This window comes from Rhinolophus ferrumequinum, chromosome 21, assembly GCF_004115265.2.
Source record: "Rhinolophus ferrumequinum isolate MPI-CBG mRhiFer1 chromosome 21, mRhiFer1_v1.p, whole genome shotgun sequence".
Lineage (NCBI taxonomy): Eukaryota > Metazoa > Chordata > Mammalia > Chiroptera > Rhinolophidae > Rhinolophus > Rhinolophus ferrumequinum.
The window spans coordinates 52,348,627-52,372,847 of record NC_046304.1 but is presented as its reverse complement, the minus strand read 5'-3'; the positions used below and the strand labels follow the sequence as shown (position 1 = coordinate 52,372,847).

Sequence of the window (24,221 nt, the reverse complement as noted above, 5' to 3'; positions counted from 1 at the left end):
CAGTGCTGTCGCCCCATTTTACAGACGCTGAATCAGGTCCCTCCACTTCTGCCAAAGGTAAATGTGGCCTGAGAACCAGGCTCCGAGACTCGAGCCTGCTAACTGCTCCCTCCACTGTCCCACTGGCGCAGGGTCTCCTTAGTGTTCTCAATAGGCGTCCCTTGCAAACATCCAGGTGAAAACGGAACAGATGAACCAGGTTGCAGAGGAAGTCTCCAGCGCGTGCCTTTAAATAGGGGGGGCTCCTCTGGCTCTTTGAAGAAACTCAATTGACTAAAATGTGGTATAGATTCAAGTCTGCTACGAAATCGGCCAGGTGCGCCGGGGGCAGGCCTGTACTAAGCAAAGTTAGCACACAGCAGCTTTCCCGACAATCCCCGTAAGACAGAAAATCTTGCAGTCCCCGGACCTTCCTGTCATGGACTGAACTGCCACCCACGCCTGTTTCTCCCCACTCAGCCTGTCAGCCTCCTGCGGGCAGGGAGCAAGCGGAGCTTCCTGCCAGCACCACGCTCCCCAGGCCGGCAGCAGGTGCAACACACACTCAGCCCTCAGAGCCTCTCGCTGCCTGACTCCCAGGGATGTGCGGTGCTGACACGTGGGACACCGTCGGAGGCACAAGAATCCAGAAGCAGCAAATACACTGTCCGGCTCACGTCCCTTGCCCCAGGGCTCATGGGAGCAAGAGGAGCCGAGATCGTCCCAGGCCTGTCCTGCAGGACCCTGGCTAAGGGGACAGTGGTATCGGCCACTCAGCCTTTGGCAGGAATTTTCCAGGGTCCAAACAGACACCCCAAACAGGCACCCCGCCTGTACCCAGCAGGGCCTTGCAGAGAATGGACAGTCTGTAAGTGGTCTACTGCTCCGACCACCGACATCCATACCCATCTGGGCTGCACCCGACACAGGCTGTGTCTCTTCGAGGTTGCTCTAGGAGAAGTGACCATCAGAAGATAAGCCAGAAAAGGGGACTGACTTAAGGCCCCCACTATCATCACAGCCATTGAGCAGGCAAGGACCCTGGACCCTGACTTCAGCACTGAGTGATCTCTGACCCCGGATTCCTCACTTTAGGGCGAGGTCCTCTGCTCTCCGTGCATGGCCGCCATCCCCCAACCCTCTCTCACACACACACATGCACAAACACACCCTGGGATTCCTGGCCTTCCCAGTAACCCAGTGCCCCCAGATTGCAGAGCCACACCCGTAGCAGGGTGGGGGGAGGGAGCGCCAGAAGCATGCCAGTCCGGGAAAAGGCGAGACACACTGGAAAAGCCGGTTAGGTGTTTCTGTTTCAATGGTAACTGGGGAGTCACTGCACGTTTATCACTCAGCTTCAGGGAAATAACCCACTGCACAGTCAGAACCGATGAGCTAGGCTGAGCTGGGGGACCCGAGCGATAAGGGACCCCTTACTGGCCCAGCCACAGGGCAGATAAGGAGCAAGTGCAGTCTGATGTGCCCTGTGCAGCTCCCCAGGCACATGTCCAGGCACGTGCGTCATCTGCAAAGCTCAAAGCTTCCCCGCTTGTCCAGCAATCTGTCTCCAATACCCCACCCCAGGCACTGCTGCTATTCTCAGAAGTAACAAAGCCAATCCTAACATATTTCTACATCCCTCCACGGGCTGGCCCTACCTGCCCTGAGACGTCTGACCTCCAGCCTGGCTTAGCCAATGACACACGCGAGGAGCAATACGATGGGGTAGCTCCCTTCCCACACCAAACAATGCCACCTGCCTGAGCAGGCCCGTGGGGCTCGAAGTAGGCAGCAGGAACCACCCAAAACGCCAGAAGCTTCACCGCTGTGAGAACTACGACAGCGGTTCTGGAGGCGTCAGACTCTCCTGGGGAGTTTTTGAAAACATCCTGTTGGGTTCAATCCCCAGAGAGCTGGTTTCAGGTCTAGGGTGGCCTGGGCTTCAGTATTTCTTATAATGCAGCCCCACGTGAAAACCACTAGGTTAAAAAAAAAAAAAAAAAAAAGTCAGCCTGAGGATTCCAAGATGACCTCCAGTCTAACAGCACAGACAAGGGGCCGCGGCCGTATGCAGCCGGGATCCCCCCTGATACGGAGGCCGAGGCAACTCCACCCCTCCTCCCTCACTCAGCTCCTCCGAAAGCATCCAGGAGCAGCACAGGAGCCAAATGGGCCTCTGAACCACCCCAGAGCAGCCAGAAAAGCCATGTACTTCACTCGTGGCTCAGGGGCCCTCTGCACCTTTGGACTAAGCGACCTGGCTGTGCGGTTTGCCCGAGCGTCACTCCACCCGAGGCAGGTGCACTCAGCATCAAGCAGCAGCAGGGACCATCTGCTGCTGAGCGTGTGTTTAAACCCATGCACTCCCGCCTTAGACCAAACACCCGGGACCACGCCTCCTGTGGGCGACTCAGGTGCCTGAGAGACAGGGCACCACAAACACGCAGCTCAGACGGACCTCTGGAGCGGCACCGCCCACGTGCGTGTCGTAAGTGCACAGCCTTGGTTTTCTAGGCTATAAACCAAGTGCAGTGGTGAGGAAAAGACTGAAAAACTGGGCTGTTTAGTGCTAGACACGACCCTGAAGAATCCCCTCTGTCCCTGAGAAGGGCCTGGCCCACGCAGGAGAACAATCACGGAAGATGAATCGCACGCTTCGGGCTCGCCTGCAGAGAGCAGCATGTGCACGTTTTAAAACAGCCACCCCAGCGATGTGAGTTTGTAAGTCTGGGGTGCATAAATGAGAGACTTTGCACAACTGAAACGCACTTAAACAGGACAAGTGTGATGTGCCCGCAGGGCTGTGCTGAAGACAGACCCAGAGAAGGGGCAGGGCTCTAACCGGCAGGCACCAGAGGCACTAACAAGGGGGCCAGGGCTGTGGGGCGTTCCCCGCCTCCCCCGCCCGCCCAGGCTGCCCATTGGGGCGCGGTCCTCCGGCAGCCGCCGCCTACCTTTGGCATGAAAGGTCCAGCCCCTGCGCCCGTACTCCTGCAGCCGGACTCGCTCCTGCTGCCCCAGGCTGCACACCTCACTGTAGAACTGTCGCTCAATATGCACGTAGGCGGCCGGGATGGCGCCTGCCACCCCTTTGGCCCCAAAGAAACCATTCACTTCCGGCGAGGCCAGCAGGATCTGGTACTCAGCCCGCGTGCCCAAGACCAGGTCCATGTAGGCCTGCGTCAGGTTGAAGTAGCCAGTGGTGAGGTAAACCTTGGCACCTCGCTCAGCCTCTGTCAGCAGGGTCTCAGTGACAATCTCATCAATCTGAATCTCAAAGGGCTTCATCTGGACGAGCGGGTAAATCCAGGTGTCCGGGGCGGGCCTCCGGTCCCCAGCAGCCGCTGCGTCTTCCTGGGTCAAAAGGGCGTCACTGTGGAAGGTCTGGGCGTGCAGCATCTGCTGGCGGGTCCTGGCTGAGTTGATGACACCCATGACCCTCTCGTTGGCGGCCTTGCAGTACGCAGCCCGGTCACCTACAGGGAGACACGGGAAAGAGGGGTCAAAGGGACAGCAGTTGGGGCTCCGGACACCTGCCCAGCACAGGGAACATGGCACCGAGAGGCGAGCAGAGGCCACAGTGATCACTGACCGGACACGTTTCTACCGAGCGCAAGGCACAGGCTGCAGGAGAGGCCCCTGTGGCCAAACACCCAGGAAAGGGCCTTGCCACAAGGACCTGCGCCCAGGGGGACGGGGAAAGGCCTTAGCCATTCCGCTTAAACATTTCAGAACAGGCCAGACTCACTGACGGTGACACAGAGCAGGACCGTGGGCAACTTGGGGAGGCTGACGCGAGGGTGCTCCGGGGGCCAGCCTCTCTGAGCACATACACAGACCACACCCGTGACTGCTGCTTGGTGTGCATGTGACAGCTCAGTGAGCACGTCTCCCCAGAGACACCTGTAAGTGCAAGCACACGGGACAGGCAGAGACCCCACAGCTGTGCGCGGGAAAACATCATGTGGGTGGGGACAGTGCAGGAGAGCCCTCCGAGGGCCACGTGTGGACAGGCAGGCTCGGGTCACACAGACACTGGTGACGAGCAGCCATCCAGACATACTAAAAAGAATGAAATGCCTGTACATGTTATTAGATGAGAAGGGGCTGAAAATTAATCAGCTAAACACCCAACTCAAGAAGTGAGGGGCAAACAACAGGAAAAGACCAAAATACAGTGTAAGAAAGGAAATGCCAAAGAGCAGAAATTAACGAAAAGAATGAAAACAGTACAAGCACGGAGAATTTCAACACTGACAAGTTGCCTCTCTGAAAAGAGAGACACAACAGCCAGCCTTCAGCAACTGACCAAGAGTGAGAGGGAGGAGAGAACGGCCACCAGGGCCTGAGCTGGGAACAGGGCCACACCTGAGTGCCTGTCGGGGCTGGGCTACGGAGCTCACAGAAGGAATGGCCTGTGCACGATGCCCCCTGTGACACCAGCCACCACCAGGGAGAGGCGGCCACCCTCCACACATCGCCTCAGGCCCTGTCCCCTGCACCTGGTGCCCAGGCTATGGAACCGCCCCTGAGCCCAGTCACCCTGCCTCAGCCCTCCCCAGCTGACTCTCCCTCATTCCTGGACGCAGGACCTTTCCTACATGTGCGTGCGTGGCCTGTTAAGTTAGAAGGGGGTCAGCCAACGTTTTCCGTATGGGCCAGAGAGTAACTGCTGTAGGCTTTGTGAGCCAAAGGGCAGAAGGATAACGTCATTGCTAGTTCATATAACAAGACAAAACAGATTTCCATAAATTTTTTAATGAGGAATTTCAAAAAACAATGGTGATAACCGAGCGTCTGGCAGACGCACAGCCTGGCTCTGCGTCCCAGGTGGGGACCTCAGGAGCCCCTCTCCTTAGTGGCCTGGGTTTAACCCCTTCCCCACACTGCTGACACTGTTGCAGAGTCCGCAGCAGACCTTCCTGGAGGCCACCAGAAAGTCACAATCACAGGAATCACAGGAACACAAATGCCCCCGGAAACGCTAGCTGCCAGGATTTGCTCGTTTCCAAGGAACAGAGCTGATGGCTCCTCATTTCACTTTCCAGGCCGGAGGCCACAGAGCCACCGGCCAACACGAGACAGAGCCACTTCCTGTAAGCGCGGGCCAGAGTCCTGGCTCGCCCCCAGGCACACAGACTGGAGCCCTGGAAGCCCAGCTCCCACCTTCCCGACGGCTCCCTCCGCGGCAGAGCACGGCTGAAGGCCAGTGAGTCACCTCCGTCTGGCTTCAGCAACAAATGCAGAATGAGTTTCTACCACCCGAGTCCCCCAAGCCCGTGGCAAGGCCACCCACCCACATGCTCAGGAGGGCAGCGCAGCCGAGGACTCTACCTTTGTAGGGGTGCACCATCCCCTCCACCACCTGCACTGTGTCGTCCCCCTGCAACTGCAGAGAAACGTCCCCCACAGCATCCACCAGCTCCGTGAAGAAGTCCGCAATCTCGGGACAGTCCTGCAAGAACACGTAGCGGTCCTGACGGTTGGTGAAGTAGGAGTCACTCAGGTTGGCCCTGCAGGGAGGAGAAGCAGCTGAGGACAAGGGCAAGCTGGCAGGAGCGGGGGTGTGGAGGGGTGATCACGCAGATCAGGGCACAGCCGCAGTGGGAGCCAATTAACCATCACTCACAAGAGACAGGCTAGAGTGGCACTAAGGTGACATACAAGAGTGACGGCGAAGTCCTGCCCCTCACAGAGCTGACCATCAGCTGAGAAGAGACACGGTCACTTACAGAGCCAACTACCATGCGGGACTAGTCACCAGGGCCTGTTTTAGAGTCAGAAGGACCTGGGTTTCCACCCTGGTTCTGTCTTGTTTTTGCTTTTGCTTTGCTGGCCATGCCTGACGAAGTCACTTGTCCTCTCTGATCTCTGGCTTCTCATTTATAAAGCGAGGAAACCACTAGCCAGGGTCGCGGTGAGAAGTAAATGAGGAGCACACATAAGGGGCTTTGGCATCGCGGCTAGCACGCAGGACGTGCTCAATACACCCGTCGAGCTGGTATTATTTACAACGAAGAAAGTACGCTACGATTTTATTTATTTGCTTTTATGTCCCCATCCTCCACCCCCTTCCCTTGGGCAAGCAACAGCTTATCTGCTGTCTCCGTGGGTCTATTTCTGTTTTGTTTATTCGTTTTTTGTTTTTTTTTCAGATTCCGCGTATAGGTGAGATCATACGGTACCTGTCTTTCTCTGTCTGACGTACTTCACCCAGCACAATACCCTCTATGCCCACCCATGTTGTCGCAGATGGAAGATTTCATTCCTTTTTATGGCTGAGTAACAGTCCGTTGTGTGTATGCACCACTTCTTCTGTATCCATCTGTCTATCGATGGACACGGAGGCTGCGTCCCTCTCGGCACCCCTGGCTATCTGTTAACAGCCCTTTGAGGGCACCCAGCTGCCAGGCAGACTCAGTGCCGAAGAAGATGAGAGGGAGGCAAGCAGACTGAAACATACAGGCAGGTTCTCGAAGGCTCCAGCAAACGGAATTGCCCTTCTCTGTGCTCCGCGGACGTCCACGCTGGAGAATGCTAAGGGAGAGGCTGCCAGCAGGAGCCAACTCACCCGCTCAAGATGACGTTGTTGTCAAAGAGATACGCTTTCATGTGCTGGAGGCCGATGGTCTCGTTGAAGCGCTCCGGGATCAGAAGCCGCAGAAACCCGCGGAGGTTCGGGGTGTGGAAGAGGGAGACTCGGACCTGTTCCGGAAACTTCTGCAACAGCGGGAGCAGCATGGTGCGAGAGTTCTTCCTACCTGAATGCAGGGCAAGCAGAAGAAAGGGGACAGGCAAGTCATACCAGGAAAAACACCCACATGGGCCCACGTTCACCGGCGCAGCCCGTCCAAACCGGGTCAGCCACCTGGCGCAGGTTCTAGCCGGAGGAGCTCCAGGCCAGCCTCCGTCCTGGACACCCGCCGCGTCTCAGGGCCGACGGATGTGGTCGGGCAGTAGACAGCGGCTGTTTTACCAACCAGCATTCATTTGCCCCTACTCTTGGCATTTCCGCACCCCCAGCTCCACAGAGGGAGTGCCAGGCCTGGGCCGGTCAGCACACTTGGGAGCTCCAGTCTGACCATCAGGGATGCAGACTCTTCCAGTGGACAAGATGCCGTGGTGAGACAGGCCTGGCCGTCAGAGGCCACCACACGGAGCCTGAGATTAAAGCCAGCAGCAAGGATGCAGGACCAGGAAACAGGTCCTAGTGACACACCTGAACCTCAAATCACCACCGGCCCCGCCCCGCCCGAAGCAGGTCACGGGAGTCAAAACAAGTTTCTTTTTGCCCACGCTGTTTTTAGTTGGGTTTACAGTCATGTGCTGCGGAAGGAATCCTGACTGATAATCATACAGTCCTGGGCCAGCCAGAGTCTTCAAAGAGCTCCCCCCACCCTACCCACCCATGCCTGAGGATGGGGAAAGCAAGTGTAATTCCTAAAATAGAGGCTGTAAAAGAGGAAGAATTGGGGGGCCACATGGGGAGTGCATCAGACCTACCTCGTGAGCCCCGGGTGAAGTCCAAGAGAATGGACACCTTGAGGTCTGAAGGAAACTTCGCTTGGAGTGAGTTTTCTAGAGTGCTTTCCAGACAATCCACCTACCCAGAAGAGAACCCCGAAAGAACAGAAGTGTAAGATCCGAAAAGATGAAAATGTCTTAAAAATGAATCAGCTTGCCAGCTAATGCCCTACCATCCTCTTTGAACACTACCCCCCGAATAGCGCTCAGAAGCCAAGGCTAAGAAACGTCTTCATCTGAGACGGCCTTGGCACGGTGATCAGCAGACGACACCTGACGCCCGTCTCCAGCCTGAGCCTCACAGGAGCGGGGTCTGTGGGTCAGGCGGGGTGCCCAAGCAGTCTGGACCCTGCCACTCGGGGAGACGCTAGGACACCAGCTCCCACACACATTTCAACAGGTGCTCCCCACAGACAAAGGCCAGCCAGTGCCCCACACGTGGGGAGCACCCGGTAAATATTTGTTAAATGAATGAATCCAAGACACAGCCTGCCCACCGGCCATTCTCCATGGGTCACACATGATATTCTTCTCCAGGAGAACCAATGTAAAGCCAGTCTTAGCCCACAGGCCATGCAAAACCAGGCAGCAGGCCAGATCTGGCAAGGCCTGAGCTGGCAGGCTAGGGGTCCCTGTGCAGGGTGAGGCAGACACTGCCCAGCAAGGCCAGAAGCCCAGGATGAGCGCTCCCCAGACCTCCTCACCGGTCCTCCTGACATACCCCAGGATCTGGGCCACAAGAACAAGAGCTGGCCATGGACGGAGGCCAAGAAAGAGCCACCCTCTGCCGACTCACGGCTGAGCCGCCCTGAGGTTCTAAGGTGATTTGCAGCTGCCACAGGACCACCTCCCCTTAAACCTTACCAGTTCCTGTTCCAAAGGACCTGTCCCCAGGTAGAGGGACGCCATCACGACCCGACTCTTGGCTACTTTTATCTGCCCCTGAAAGAGAAGAGACAATTCAAAAATTCCCAATCGTCATTTTCGTAGTTCACTGAGAAAATGTAGTGCTTTGACCTTGGAGGAAAACAGCAGGAAGCTCAACTCCCGTGTCTTCACCGCTGAATATTTAAAGCAAACCCAAGGGGTAAGGTAGCCTAACCATCAGCCTAACACTCCTGAGTTAAACACTGCCTAAAGTAAAGCATGACGGGCTGCACGTGATACAATGCAGCCGCCAAAGGAAGGGAGGACATCTGTGCACACTGACCGCAAGGTCCCCTGTGCCACTGAGACAAAAGCAAATCACTGAACAGAACACAAGTCCCACTGCCACCCGTCCACACCCTGCACGTGTGTGTGTGTGTGCGCGTGTGTGTGCAGGGCATGCAGAACACACGCCTAGTTGCCGAGAGGTCCCCAGGGGCAAAGCTAGAGTAGGAGAGCATGGGTGTAAACCTGCACCTCCTCCAACCCACCTGTGCGGCTGGGGTTTTGTAACGAGCATGTATGTTACTCTTGAAAGGCAAACAAACAGGTATCCAGACACATAAACAGAACCTACGAACATTCGAGGAGGGCACACTCCTAACAGTCCGTGTGCTCCCCCAGGCCTATTCCAGCCCCCCTGTGTGGCAACTGACCCCATCCCACAGGAGGTGGCAAAGGCAGAAAGAACAGCAGCACTACCCAAGGGCAAGCTCTCGACAGACACACAGGAGAGCAAGGCCTGGTGAGAGGAGGGCAACAGAGGATGCCCTGGGCCTGCTTTCCTCTCAAGAAGGAACACTGCACCCTCAGCTGCACTGTGCACAAGAGGTAAATACGTGACGAACACACCGCTGGGGAAAGGCTTACGTACATACCAGGAAAAAACATAAGAGCTTCCCAAGTTTCCTTTGTCTTGTTATTTATTAAGATGGATGCTTGTGGGCAAAGTGACCATGAAGAAAGAGAAAAGACAAAGGAAAAACAACAAATAAGATACAAGCCTGACTGTTTCCTGTGGACACCAGGTCCACTGGCACAGCCTCGGCTACAGTAACGACATGGGACCAGGTAGAACCAACCCAGCGACGCACCCTCACCCCAGGGCACGCAGGCGCTCTGTCTGTGCTGGGAACAAACACATCCACTCACTCGCGCAGTATGTGCCAGGACATTCTGCCCACCACGCAGGTCAGAAGGCAGGAAAAGGCGGCCTCGGTTCCTCCCGCCCTCCACAGCCCCACCCACCCCAGGCAGGTTCCCAGTGGAGCCGGCCTCCTGGCCAGGAGGTCACCACATGAGCCTCAGTCATCACCCTCGGTTGCTGAGGACACTTAAAAAGAACCTCCTCTGAAAACTGTGTTTCTTCAGGCCAAGCAGAGAAGCAAAGAGGAGCCAAGAACAAACAGCGTTGGCATGGACTGTACACAAACAAGGACGCACGGGACCAACGAGCCGGGCAGGGAAGTGAAGGAGGGCAGAGTTCACATGTGGGTGCACACACATGCACATGCGCTCCCCACGCCTACTGGCCTGAGCCAGGCGGGTCTCCAGAACAACAGGGACAAGCAGGGAAAACGAGCAAGCGTCCAAACGAACTAGAGTCCATTCAGCAGAGAAATGAATCTCTACCGGTTTCCTGTGACTTCCCGGCATTCTGCCGGGCTGACCTCACCATACCAAATCCTAACCTCACTGAATCCGAACTCTGAGAGTTCATGGTAATAAAAATTAATTGGCGTTGAATTACTTCATTCCAATTAGCAGTTTGACCACGAATAAACCGGACACGTCACAGACACCTGAGAAATGTACTGAAAGCTGAACCCCCCTCCAATGCAGTTTAGCGTGTCTACCAGGAAAGAGACACAAACGTCAGGGTCACAGATAAGAGCCAGGCTAATACGGCCCAAAACCAGATGTCCAAATTTTCAGGTTATCTGCTGCGCAAGAGGCTTCCGGCCACTTCCTACGTATAGGATCTGTGGGTCACCTGGGTCTTCACTTCCTGTACATGACGTCTGCCAAGATGACGCTACTAGATTTGGAGCGGTTTCCAGGGCAGAGGCCTAGCGTGCCCTGACTAGAACCAGGTCCATTCCTTCCAGACGTCCTGAGCGGTGCCGTGCGGTGTGGTCCACGCGCCCTCACAGCCTCCCTCCCCGTGGGCTACAGCACAGCACAGAGGGGACGACCTGCCCTAAGCTGAGAACCCAGGTCCTGCCCCCCACCGCCCCGCACTCGGGGCTACGCTACCTCCGCCACTCCGGGGAGCTTCTGATCGAGGCTCGACCCAGCCATGTGTGAAGCTGAAACCCGCCAGGCAGAACCCACAGGAGTACGCTGAGCAGCCATGCACACCTTCCAGAACCGAAGGTGGTGCTTCTGCCCAGGCCTGTAACTCAAACGTCCATCACTCTCTCTCTCAGATGCGACTTACCTTCATGAGCTCAAAAAACTCTGTGGGGGAAGACAGCACCCTGACATGAGAACTGGAGACGCCAAACTCTGGAACCAGGTTTCTGATCCACTGGAACCTGTGCACACCCTCCGGACACAGGCAGCAAGGAGGGGAGGTGACTTGGGGGACAGCTGGGGACAGCAAAGGAGCCAACAACAGCCATGGTGACCTGGTCAAAGAGACATGCACAGGGTCATACTTCTCACATACTTCCTCAGAAGTCACTGTTACTGGGGAAGCGGGGAAGCTGGGAATTTTCTTTTTTCTTTTTTGGCCAATTTCACATTTTCTAGACCATTTTAAATGAGCCCAACTCAAACGTTGCAAAAAGGTTTTTCCTTCAGACCCCACTGGCCAAGCAAGTTGAGAAGTGCTGACGCCTATGGATAAACCCCAAATGCGAACTCCAAACAACCCCGGATTTAGAGCAGCAACAAGCAAACTCACAGAGACCACTGCGTGTTAACACTGCCCCTAACAAGCCCACCTTTGGGGAGCCCTCGAAGGCCACCTAGAACAAGGGCAAGTGTGGTGTAAGCCTGATGACTGCACCCCAGGCCCCCAGCTGTATGACTGATGAGATAAACAGGGCTAAGGAAGGACCCCCCAAAAAATTAAGTTTCCTCTTTAATACTCGGATATGAAAAGAAAAGCTGGAGCAGGAAGTGGGGGAAGAGGAGGTCATCTCAAGAGGTGCCAGTGGTGACGACTGCCCCTTCCACGCTGGACACATCCTCCTCGGGGGTCACGCCCCACCTCTGGCCAGCGCTGGACAACCACATGAAGCTGCACCCTGGCCCTGCCGTCCAGCCACGCCTGGGACCACAGCACGCGCGGCTCCAGGGCCCCATCTCTGTGGCCTGGGGACTGGAACACCTGCCGGGATGCGGGGTGTGGCCAGAGCCCCACACAGACCCAGCCCGGATCTGAATTCCTACAAACGGCAGCAGGAAAATCCTGCCTGCCGTGCCACGGCCTCAAGAGGGACTCTGGGGAAAAGGTGCTTAAACACCCCGAGGCCTGCAGGGCCACAAATGTTCCAGGAAGATGATGTCATGGACCTGCCTCATGATAAAGCCCTGAATCCTCCCCGGCTGTGGATGGGCCTCCACAGCGGCCAGACGGTTCACAGCTGTGCTTCCCAGAAAGCCCACCGGTCTGTCATGGCCCATTCATCGCCAAGAAAACGTTAGTCAGCGCTGGAAGGTACCGCTCCCCGGGCCCCGGGCCTCAGAGGGCAGAGCGGCTGCCCTCCCCACGGTCTCTAATGGGGTGCTGACCACACCTTGCTAAGTTTCTCTGGCTCCCAGACACTGAGAGGCAGCTTCAAATGAAAGGCCTAGACACTGCACAACGGATGGCTGCCTCGGTTTCCCAAACCTGCTGTGCTCGAGGCTAACTTCCAGGGGAGAGGGGAGACCCTCAGTCCAACGGAAAACCACGAGGCAGCGGGGAGGCTGCCAACTGACCCGTCCACTCGCAGCCGCACCGGGGCCTCCCGCTAACAGTCATCAACTGAACACAGCCCGTCAGGGTGCAAACCCCAGAGCCGCGTCAGGTCAACTGCTCTCCCGGCCTCGCGGCACTTACCATACCACCCCTCGGACCATAGCAAAGCACTAGAGCGTCACCCGCCTCCCCAGGCCATGCAGCCAGTCCCACTCACTCCTCATACGGGCCAAGAGACTCAGTCCCCGAAAAAGAGGATGAGCAAACACCTCCTTGGCACACGCACCTGGGAGACGGCGAGTGCCAACCTGGGCCTCCAGCCAAGTCACCATGTGAGCACCTATGACGCGCCATGGAGGGCGCAAATGAAGAACCGGGCACAGCCCCCGCCTCCCACAAACCTGGTGGCAAACAAGCTTAAGAAATTATCTGAGAATGAAAGTGCTCAAATTAATTAGACAGAGGTCAAAATACACAGTACGTGTGCTTCGAGTGATCAAAAAGGGGAGCTGGTGATACCTGAGCTACTGGGAAGGCCTGGTGACACCCTGCCTTCAAACGGGCTTTGAAAACCTGGTGAGCTCCAGACAGGGAAGGGGGTACTCCAGACAAGCAGAGGTGTGGGCAGGAAGTGGCCAAGGCCACCATCGCCAGGAGGGCCCAGGAGGGTCTCAACAGGCAGCTGACGAGTGGACAAAGGTGTCAGGTCCACGGCCACCTCTGTCCCGCCGGGGAGAGGGGTGCTCTGGCAGGCTCGGGCGGGATGGGCTCAGGTGTCCCGGGCCTCCATGGGCAGGTGGGCAGGGCTCACCCCCGCCAGGCAGACAGCTCCCCCAGGAAGCTCCCCCAGGGCCTCTGCTGAGGGCTTTTCCACACAGGCTTCCTGTGTAATCTGCGAGCTGATGCGTTCATTTCTGTTAGAGAGGAGCAGGGGCTGAAAGCCAATTCGATTTCAGGGACTCACTGTGAGGAGACCCAACCCTCCGTGGCAACTTCATGTACCAAAGAGGAAGGTGCTTTGGAAGGGAGCAAAGGCCCCCCAGTGACAGCACAGAGGGGTACCACAGCTAGCCTGGGGACACTGACACCTGACAAGGCGCCTCCACGGGCACCACAGCCCATGCGCCCTGAGCGCCCACTGCGGCTTCTCCAGAGCCTGCTCGGGACCCACGTTCTTCCTTCCACCTCAGCTGGCACCCCGTGGGGGTTAGTTCCCGCTTTCCACAAGGGAATCCCTGGGTATTTCCTCAGAAAAGGTTCCCCCCGTGCTCGCAGCAGCTCCTCCGGCACAGGAATCCGGGCCCCTCCACCAGGACGCCCCTCACTGCAGGAAGGGCTCCTAGGAAACCTGTCCCAGGTCAGAAACGTCACCCCCGAGGTCTGAGGAGGCAGGGAGCTGGGCTCATTCTGCCAAAAACGCAGAGCCACGTCACACCCACAGCAGAGAACTAAACACACGATTTCCAAAAGTTGGCCAGGGCTCCCTGCCTCACCCTGGTCTGGATGCCACCCAGCCCGTGTCTACTTACGACAGGAGGTGGCGGCGCCGCTGGCCCGGCCTCTCTGAAGCCCACTCGGTCCTCAGGTGGGCACATCAGGCACTTTTAGAGAACAGGGCTAGGGCCAGTGCAGGAGGGTGCCCAGAGCAGGAGGGTGCCCAGAGCAGGGGGGCGCCCAGAGCAGGGGGGCGCCCAGAGCAGGGGGGCGCCCAGAGCAGGGGGGCGCCCAGAGCAGGAGGGTGCCCAGAGCAGGGGGGTGTCCAGAGCAGGGGGGCGCCCAGAGCAGGAGGGTGCCCAGAGCAGGGGGGTGCCCAGAGCAGGGGGGCGCCCAGAGCAGGGGGGTGCCCAGAGCAGGGGGGCGCCCAGAGCAGGGGGGCGCCCAGAGCAGGGGGGCGCCCAGAGCAGGAGGGTGCCCAGAGCAGGGGGGTGCCCAGCATTCAAACTCATGCAAACCCAACTACTGCCCAACCGCCCTCAGCTGGTGGCAGAGGCAACAAGAGCCACCAAACCAACCAGGCAAATCGATCCTTAGCCTGCAGGTCCGAGTGTTAAGGGGCCGGCATCCTCTAGAAAGGGTGGGACACGGGACTCTGGTGAAGGTTCAGCCCCGGTGGGGGGTGGGAGGGTTCCCTGAGCTGGGCAGGGCCTAAGCACTGAGGCCCTTCCTGCACCCAGAGAGGGGAGTGGGCGAGAGGATGGAAGGTGGGTAGGGGGCCCGTGGGTCACAGTGAGTATGAAGGCTGGGGGCGTGCAGGGAGGGCGGGTTCTGCCCACCATCTGAGGGACCCCAGAGGAACCGCTTGACTGAGGACTGTGCACTGACGCTCGTCCTCTGGTCCCCGAGCACTGGGCTGGAGGCCCCACTGGGGAGGCCGGGGGCTTGAGTGCAGAATAACCAGCCAAACTGCCAGTGAGAGCAGCGTGGGGCACACCTCCCTACAGGGGAGCCTGACGGACACAGAAGGCACTTCTCCTTTTTGTGGAACATAGCAGTTGTCCGTTTCACCAAACTTTGAAGTGGCCCATGCTCCATGGAGAAAAACGGCCACCTTGCTTTTCTCCTTTGTCTGGATGTGCAACAATGGGCCTGAAGGTGCCACCTAGCACCTTCGTGGTCAGTGCAGAGATGCCAACAAAAAAAGGCCAACGATGAGAACTGAACCTAGGGGTCCAGCCCCTCCGTGCCCAAGGGCGCAGGACTGCCTCCCCTGAGGCTGTGGCAGTGACACCCACGATGGGACACAAGGCAGCAGGCCAAACTCCTAGGGATTTCTCCCTCGGCTATGCGGGGCTTGGTCCCCAGACATGAATCACACCTCCACGACGGACAGGGTAGGGATTGGAGTCTCTGTCCCGAAGCGTCCCTCACTGCAGGCTCAGAGCCACGGTCTAAAGCTTCCTGAGCCCTTCGGGAACTATAAGATAAGATTTGTGGGACAAACGCTGTGGCTTGGGTCCCATCCAAATCCACACACAATGACATAAAAAGACTGACTTTTTAAAAGAAACTGAGCTCTCTGGATTGCCATATTTTCAGAAACTACTTTTTAAGAAAAACCTACTCTCCCCCCTCAGTCATATACATTTAAACGTTAAAAAAAAAAAAGTTAACTAATGAGAAAAGAGCAACAGTCATAACACTTCCTGAGAAAGGCTCAAGAAACTACATGAAGGTACCATACTTCCTGCAAGCCTGGCAGCAGGCAGCCCTTCCTGACTAATGCAAGACCTTGCCCCCCCCGCCCCCCCCGCCAGGGAAGTGAGTGTGGATTCCCGTAGGTCACAACAGAACATGGCCCGCTGAACCCCCACAAGCAGTCCGACCTGAGAGACCGGGCTGCCAGCATTTGGCTTCAGGCTGACCAGAGGACTCTCCTCTCAGCTTGTCCAAAAGGAAGTCGACCACATGGAGGGGCCTGGAATCTGAAATGTACTTACAACCACACCTCGGGCGGCAGTGCCTGATGACAAGCAGTCACGTGTTCTACTAATCCAACTGGCTTCCACCGGCCTGACTCCCCAGCCTCGCTCACATCAATCAGATCACAGGCTTACCAGGGGTCACCTATCAGAACACTTTAATGCCAGGCTAGTTGCTAGCTCTGTACCAACACCCAACCGACGGACCCAGCCTAATGCCCCCCAGCTGCAATGTGCTCAGGGGACAGGCACGTTAACTGAACGAAGCTACAACTGAAAAGTCAGGCAGTTGCGACTCTTATTCTAACTCCCAGCAAGATCCAATTTGAATTATTTGGGGAAATCATGCTTCGATTCGAAATATCCCCCTCCCACCCATTCTACCGCTGCTCTAATAAACCAAGAGATGGGTCTACTGAGCTCCGAGTCGGGAGGACTGGGTCCCCGCCTCAAGTTCAAAGAAAAAGTAACTCCTGGCAGCCTGGTGGTCCCTCTGAGCAGAACTGCTACCAGGTCGAACAAGAGTATGTTGACCTGCCATCGTAACATAAAAAAATCTAATTGAAAGAACAGTCTCAAATATATGGTGATGGAAGGAGAACTGACTCCGGGTGGTGAACACACAATGGGATTTATAGATGATGTGATACAGAATTGTACACCTGGAATCTATGTAATTTTACTAACAATTGTCACCCCGATAAGTTTAAAATAAAAAAAAAAGAACAGTCTGCTAGTTGTGTTTCCCTCTTATAACTCAGGGAAGTTAAGGGCCCCCCTCAACACACACACACCTCCCCTAGAATAGGACTTCAGTTTCAAAAACAAAGACTTTACTGCACATATAGCTCAAATTGAAAATAATGTGTGTGTTTTAAAGGAGGCCACAGAGAAAATATTTCCTTGTATGGCAGGCAAGCTCAAGATTAGGAACTAACACCCTTTTGACACGTTTCCCACTAGGTCTCAGGTACTCCGAAAAACAAGTCAGTTCTGTGTAGTCTGATGACTGCAAAAAACAGTCTTAAGTTTTCATCTCCCTCTCCTGAGCTCCAGCTCTGCCAGTCAACTGAACACTGAACACCTCCAGCTGGACACACCTGGACACTGCGCGACTAACAGGCACAAACTCACCTCATCAATATCTCCCACCCCGGGTCCTTTCTTCCTCCGTCTTAGTGAAGCATGCCACCGTCCCTGCAGCCACCTGAGTCAGAGACCTCACCTACCTTCTCAGCACTCGCCCTACACAAGCCCCTGTCAGAGCTGATTCGAAGGCCACCCTCTTTTCTTCTCCCACTGCTCCTGACCTCACATAAGCCCCACCATGCCAGGCCTAGACCATTGGCACAAGAAAGCACACAGAATCTCAGAGCTTGCCTCCCCACGTCTTGGCCCAGGGGACTGGCTGACTTCCAGCTCCCTTCTCTCCCTCCCTTCCCTACTCAGTGTCCTCCTCAGGTCCTGGAAATGGTTTGAGTACCTGTGGAAGCTCAGAACTGCATACTCCTGCTGCGACGGTCACCCGACCACATCACTCACTATCTTCCTCGGACACCCACTCCCCCATTCTTCACCCAGCCTACTCCAAAGCGTAACGCTGAGACCACCACCACCAGGAAGCCTCCTGTGATTTCCCAGTGTGCCTCTCAGGTCCTGCCACGGCTTTTTCTCCCTTACTTCACTATTATTGTTATTTAGGGTCTGAGCATTGTATGGCTTATCTTTGTTGCCTAGGTACCTGGCACAGCATCACACTGCTCTATCTAAGCTGAATAAATGAGTCCAACAGTCCATAATGATGAGTCAGACGCCTGCTACCGTGCTTCCCCAAAAATCAGACCTCGTCAGACCATCAGCTCTAATGCATCTTTGGGAGCAAAAATTAACATAAGACCGGGTCTTATTTTACTATAATAGAAGACCCAGTCTTATTTTACTATAGTATAAGACCCGGTCTTATAATAGAAGACTGGATCTTATGTTAATTTTTGCTCTGAAAGATGCATTAGAGCTGATTGTCCGGCTAGGTCTTATTTTCAGGGATACACGGTAAGACAAAACAACAGTATTTCTGGATCACTAATTAGAAGTAATTTTAACTAGAGTTCTCTGTCACTATGGCTATCTTTATTACTAAAACCACTGCAGTCAAAGAACCGTTCCCTCTCACCACTGCTCTTACTAGCCACGAGGATTCACCCACCAGGCACTCCAAAAGTTGAGTCAGACTGGCAACCTAAGATCTAAAATGATTTAAGTTCATGACTACACAGAACTATCAATGAATCAATGATCAGAGTTACAAGAAACCACATCATTCTGGGAATGAGGAATTGGGGGGTGCAACTGAACAATAGAGGAGAAACGAAAGCCAGCAGCCATGGGTGAGTGGCCAGAGACATGAGTAATCCCAAACACCAAGGCCACAGAGAATCGAAAAAAAAAATCTGCAAACTGAAAGTCAGAAACCTACAGTACTGCGACAATACTGATCAAAGTACAGGCGTTATTTCCAATTTCTAACGTGTGCTTCTGTGTTTGTGATTTAACTGAGTTTCTGGTTTAAGTGTTGACCTAGAAAAACAATTCTCTCTCTGCTTAAACAAAAAGACATATGGAGCCACACAAGCTGCGTCCCTTGATACTATTTACAAAAAGGACATTGGAAAAAGTCAATTTAGACTATTCCCACCAACACAATGCCCGCCCCCGCCGCCCCTCCCCCCCAAAAAAACCACTCAAGGTTAATGCCTTTTTTTAAAAGAATTCGTAGAGATTGCCCAACATCCGTTAGCAATCAATTCTAAAGTTAAACAACGATGAATAATGAAGTGTTTTTCGTATGGGTTACATACATACAGGGAAATGACAAAATTGCCTAAACATCTCATCTTTGAGGAGAGAACATTTCTTGAAACTTTAAACTAAATTTCTCGGTAGTTTGATGCCAGGATGTAGAAATCATCTGATTTCACTACCCACTGGAATGGACAGGTCTTCGCTAAGAACCAGTTACAGAAAATGGAGAGGCCACTTCTTCTCCACCCCTACTCCTACTGGGTTCCCTGATGTGAATCTGAAAAGCCTTTCTGATCAGCAGGCTTCCAAGAGTTCCATCCTGATTCTACCACCTAAAAGTTCCCCTAAATCAAACTTTGTTGCTGAAAATCTTCCACCGTCACCCAGTATGAAGCAAGTTCCTTTCCATACTTAGAATCAGCACACATGACTAGACCACAGATCTCAGTACCCAAAGCCAGGAGGTCAAATCTCACCCGGGTAGCACACATCAAAATCTAAGACAAGGGAAACTCTACTAAAGGATGCAATTAAGACCTTTTTTTTTCTTTTTTTTAAGGATCAAGTGTAAGGCTCCAATCTAACAATAAAACTGTTTGCACACAAGAGAATTTTTTTTTTAATCTTAGCAGTAGCTGCAGGCCTCTTAGGTCAGCGTGTTCTTGGCAAATGTTGACTTTAAAGACCACTGCCTGAACAAATCGCTTCAAAGCCTACTTCACCATTTACATAACTCACTTCAGTACTTTTCCAGAACACGGGCGCCTTGAAAAGCGTCGAAGGGGGTTCGAGTGGTTCCTCTGCCCTGGCGTGAGTGTTACTGAGGGTCAGGATTGCCTCACAGCCCTCTCTGGCAGGATGTGACAAACGCTGCGCGCACAGAATCCCAGCAGGGCCGATTCACGCCCGCCAAGTCCCCTCACAGCCAGGTGTACACGGGCCAGACCCCTCCGAGCCCAAACAGTGTCTGTCGCGACAAGACTCTCCGCCACTCACATCCTGAGGCCAACGCACCGCCCGCACTCAGCGCCCTCCCGCAGGGCACACAGACCCCCGGGGGCGGCGTGGGCGGCCGGTGGCCGGGCACCGCGCAGGCCGAGCCGGCCAAGCAGGGCCGGCGGGCCGGCCGCCCGTCGGCCACCGGCCGCGCCTCCCCGGGGCAGGCTGGCGGCGAGGCAGCGGAGTGGGGAGCCCGCGGGGGCGGCGGGCACCCGGGGGGCGCGCGGGCGGGCGTCGCGTCGGCCCCGCCGCCCCTCTCACCTCCTGCGCCGGCGGTCCCGGTTCCTGCCGAAGCGGTCGGACAGGCGCCCGAGGAGCGCGGCCAGCCCGGGCCGGCCGGGTAGGAGGCCTAGCAGGCGCCTCCAGAACACCGGCCCCGCAGCCGCCGCCGCCATGGAGACTCACCGCTTCCGCTTCCGGCGCGAAACAACTTTATTGACAACCGCGTGCGGGGACACGGGCGCGGACACGGGGCGGCGCGCACGCGTGCGAACCGCGGCGGGATGGCGGCCCCGCCCCCCAGCCTCGGTTTCCCCCCCTGCGCGCCGGGGCCCGGGAGGCACTGAACGCCGGCACCGCGCCCCTCGCCCGCTCGGCAGCGTGGTAAGTGGGGCGATGCTGTTCAGACCCCACGATCGAGTCTGGGCTGCAGCTGATAGGCCCAGGCGCCTCCCCCAAGGTGTGCGTTAGATTTGTGCAACGCTGGGTTCGGCTGAATCACTCGGGCGCGGAAAATCCCCATCGAGGAGGCGAAGCCATCTGCACCTTGTCAGCCCCGCGGCCTGCAGCTCCATAGCACAGAGCAGCTCAAACAATGTTTGTGCAGGGAACGGAGACTCCTGCATCCTTCTGATGCGCCCAGACACACAGGCTGTCAGCGGCCCCCGGAATGTACGGGACTAAGGCCAAAGAAGCTGACGGAGCTCATCCCTATAGCCAAGAACTTTCTGTAGCTGATTTTACAAAGGAAAACGTTGCAGTATTCGGACGGGCAGGAGAGGTAGCTCGCTGGTCTGCAACATGTGGCTCCTTGGGGGCCCTACATGACCTGGGACTTGGAAACTGGGAAAGCTGTAGGAGACAATCATTTCCCAGGGGGAGGGGGGAGGGGGAGGTTAAAAGGATATGAACACACTGGATACAAAACATTCCGAAATCCACTTCCACCAAATTATCCGAAGCAAATCAGTTACACGTTCCCTACAGGAATGTTCATCTCAGCATTGTTCATATCGAAAAATGTGGACGCAAAACAAATGTGGACGTAATGGGCGGTGGGGGAGTTAGTTAAATAAACAATGCTGTGTCACTATGGTGTCACTATGTTGGAAAACCATGCCTCCATAAAAAATTATGTTCTGGAAGAATGTTTGTCCTAGAAGAATGTTTAATGACATTAAGTGGAAAAACCAAATTACCAAAGAGCAGTATAAAGTTTATCTCCTTTTGTTAAAAATTGGAATGAGTGTATAGACTGAAAGTAAATACACCAAAATGTGAAAATTGGTCACTTGGTGCTGTTCAAGAATTTCCAAGTTGTTCGCCATCAACAAGTATTTCATATTGATTTTAATTTTTCCTTTAAGTTTAGATAGTTTTACAAAATACAACGTGGAATTTAATTCAACTCTTCCAAGTAGAAGTAGTGAATCATCAAATTTCCTAACTTCCAGTAACTAGAATGAGACCATCCGTTGCATGGTTCCACTTTTGCACCGTGCCTGGCACAGGGTGTTTGCAGACGCAACTTGCTGGACGGCTGGCTGCACCATGAAGCTCCGTGGCGAGCATCTCCCAGACCACGGGAGATCCTAACCATTCTGAAAAGAGCTGGTCGCTTCTTTTTGCATGAGGTGCTTTGCGGGGTGAGGTATTCAGAGAGACAAACAACCGTGGTACTGTCCCACTGGGAATTTCCAACCGGTAAATTGTAGCAACACACCCGGAGATTGATAGCACTGGGTTTGGGAAATTTACATGAACTGCAGTATTTACATTAAGTATAAACAGCAGGCAATGACCCAGTGCCTTTCGAAGCCACACACGGAGAGCCTCTGGCCTTCATGGCTGATTCGAAACAGTCGGGTTACAACCAGAGTGAAGCAACCACAACTTTGCCCCAGAACACACACATTTAGAGATTGCAAAAATTTTAAATAATGGTTTTCAGAGATTGAGCAATTTTTTAAGTGGTTACATTTATATGATGACAGCACAAACATTCTTTCCTCCAGGAGGTATCATTTGAGCTTGTTGCTGAGTGAGTAGAAGAAATAAGACCTGCTCAGGTAACTCAGGTGCCCCCAGAGAGTCTTCCTGGGAGCATCCGAGCTGCTTGGAGGGCAGGCAGTCTGGACAGACACTACTCGTGCTGCTGGGGTTCTCTATTCACACCTTGATGACCCTGGACAGAAGGCATCTGTCCTTCTGTCCTCTGAGAACCCCCCCTGGTGGCTCAGAAGCCCCTCCGCTGAGTACCCCTCACCCACTGCCTTCTCGTTAGTCTACTCGCTCCTTCCCAAATGGGGGATGCCAGGATCAATGGACTGATGACAGAGACGGTGTCTTCCCAAACGGAAAAGGAAACCCATTCACTGGAAGGAGAGTTGACGTCAGGGAGTGGGGGGCTGCTGCCCCTGAGAGCTAGACTGGTCTCCCTGGCAGGAAACACCAGGAAATCCTGAGCCCAGTGCCCGTGCCTCACTGTCTGTGATTCACTACCCAAGCGCAAAATCCTGCCACTGCAGGAGGAAGGCCCCTCCTCCCCCAGCTTGCTTTGTGTGTATGGGGGCAGGGGGTCGCAGGCGTCTCTCCCAAACACAAGACCCTCAGCAAATTCAAGAGGGAGGAATGGCTGGCCAGCCCACTTTCTGCCTCAGCAATGAGAAACTCACTTTGACAGGTGGGCTGATCCGTTGTTTCTGAGGAGCATGCTCTTATTTTACAGGGAAACCAGCCCAGGTACTAAGGATGCAATGAACTCAGCCTCGGGGCCACTGGCCGTCTCTCCCTCCACTCTTCCACTTGGGCACTGCCCAGCCTCAGCAACCTGGCCTTTGTTCAACCCGTTCTACTCTCCATACAAGCCTTCCTATTGTAAAATAACAGGATTTTCTTTTCTTCCTATTACACACTGTGAGCTAATCTAATTCCTTGGTTGCTTGTTGTGTGTTTTGTCTCCCTGCCCCCTCCCTGTGTGAACCCGTGGAGCCTTGTGGGCTCTGAGTCCCCAGAAGAGGACCTGACACCAGAAGTGGGCTCCATGCATGCTGGTTTAACGATTGCACGCGAGGTGAAGGTGATCAACTCTGGAGCCTCCCAGCTGCAGGAGGGAACCACCCCATTTGTGCTTTTCCACCCAGGTTGGGGACAACAGTGACTTGACCTCCTGGGAGTTTACTGACCTGCTGCCACAGGTCAGTTTGCAAACCTAGCCGCTCAGGCCTCCCTTTTGGGGCGGGCTCACGTGAACCCTACGTCTCCCTTCAGGCCACGTGCCCTTTTCCTGCCTTCATTCTCCCCAGGATACATCCTGCTCACTGAGCTGTTACTCTGACCTTTTCCAGTCCTCGACACCCTTTCCCCAAAACTAAAACCTGACCTTAGCCCTCCCAGGCATAAGGCAGGCTTCTGTTCCCTGAGAGCAGCGCCTGGCAAACATTTTTTTACAGGGCCCAATAGTGGATATTTTATACTTTGTGGGCCAGATGACAATTACTCAACCCTGGAGCAAAAGCAGCCACGAGAAATACAAATGAATGTGGCTGTGTTGCCAATAAAACTTTATTTACAAAAACAGTCCACCAGCCCGTGCACCATAGTTTGCCATCTTCAGCTTTAGAAAGCAGCTTTTCCCTGTATGGCCCTAAAACTGGGAGAGATGAGGTCCTCTGGCACCAGGGGTCTGAGTCAGCTGGGGCTGTGGGGAGGCTGGAGGAACTGAAGGTTGTAAGGAACAAATTTGTCAAACACTGAAGCTCAAATCAGCAACCTCCCCGGTAGGGGTGGGGAACCGGTCAAGGTTCTGGCATTTATCACTTAAACTTTTCAATGTCGAAAATCTTGTCATCTGCAAAACAAAACACCTATTGCACAATGGCTCCGTCACCACAGAGAGGCCGAGGATAATCTGGCATTTTATCAACAAGAAGTCAGAGCCCAAATTTCTGGAAATGCCTCCTGGGCAGAGCACACTGGTTTGTTTCTCTGTTGTTGGTGAGAGATAAATGCAGCTCTCAGTTTCAGGGGAATCTCGGCCTCTTGTGGCGTGGCAGGCAGCCAGCACCACCCCAGCAAGGAGCTGTGTGCCTCCGTGATGCAGCAGCCCATCCCGGGGAAGCACGTCGGCCTGTGGCCAGTTATGCTCCAGGGAAGCCCGGGCTCCCCTGCGGCTCATTTGGGTGGCTAAAGCCAGGGGTGGAGGGCTGAACGCCACCTTGCCGCATCTTCCCCTGGGCAGCCCCCCACGGTGAAGTGAGGCAAGAGGCTAACTATTCCTGGGGCCTAGCATCTGACTCCTATGCACGTTAAGTCCTGCTTGAGATGAGGCCCAATCAGGTGAGGCCCAAGCAGGTGGCAGAGGAGGCCCTGGACTCCTGGGCCCAGGCTTGATTTATTTCCAGTCTCCTAGAGTTTAGGAAATAAAGTGAATCCCCAGAAAA

At 54.9% G+C, this 24,221-nt stretch overlaps 1 protein-coding gene and 1 long non-coding RNA gene across 4 annotated transcripts in view; one reads left to right on the top strand and one right to left on the bottom strand.

Annotated features, from left to right (window-relative positions):
• The window catches only part of PGS1 (phosphatidylglycerophosphate synthase 1), a 33,343-nt gene extending 13,367 nt beyond the window's left edge, over positions 1-19,976 (bottom strand). For 2 of the 3 annotated variants that reach the window (XM_033089156.1, XM_033089157.1), the window contains exons 1-7: positions 19,822-19,976; positions 10,871-11,060; positions 8,368-8,445; positions 7,483-7,582; positions 6,551-6,740; positions 5,314-5,492; positions 2,934-3,455 (exon numbers count right to left, since the gene is read on the bottom strand). In XM_033089156.1, the coding sequence (XP_032945047.1) occupies positions 2,934-3,455; positions 5,314-5,492; positions 6,551-6,740; positions 7,483-7,582; positions 8,368-8,445; positions 10,871-11,060; positions 19,822-19,955 (1,393 nt within the window). In that variant the 5' untranslated portion in view covers positions 19,956-19,976. Of the gene's footprint in view, positions 1-2,933; positions 3,456-5,313; positions 5,493-6,550; positions 6,741-7,482; positions 7,583-8,367; positions 8,446-10,870; positions 11,061-19,299; positions 19,435-19,821 lie in introns of those variants that run through there. The other variant, XM_033089158.1, reaches the window with a different exon arrangement.
• Positions 19,977-20,104: 128 nt separating this feature from the next.
• LOC117013715 (uncharacterized) lies at positions 20,105-22,703 on the top strand. Its single transcript, XR_004421367.1, has 2 exons — positions 20,105-20,163; positions 22,508-22,703. It is a non-coding gene; the product is annotated as an uncharacterized LOC117013715 (long non-coding RNA).
• Positions 22,704-24,221: the final 1,518 nt, after the last annotated feature.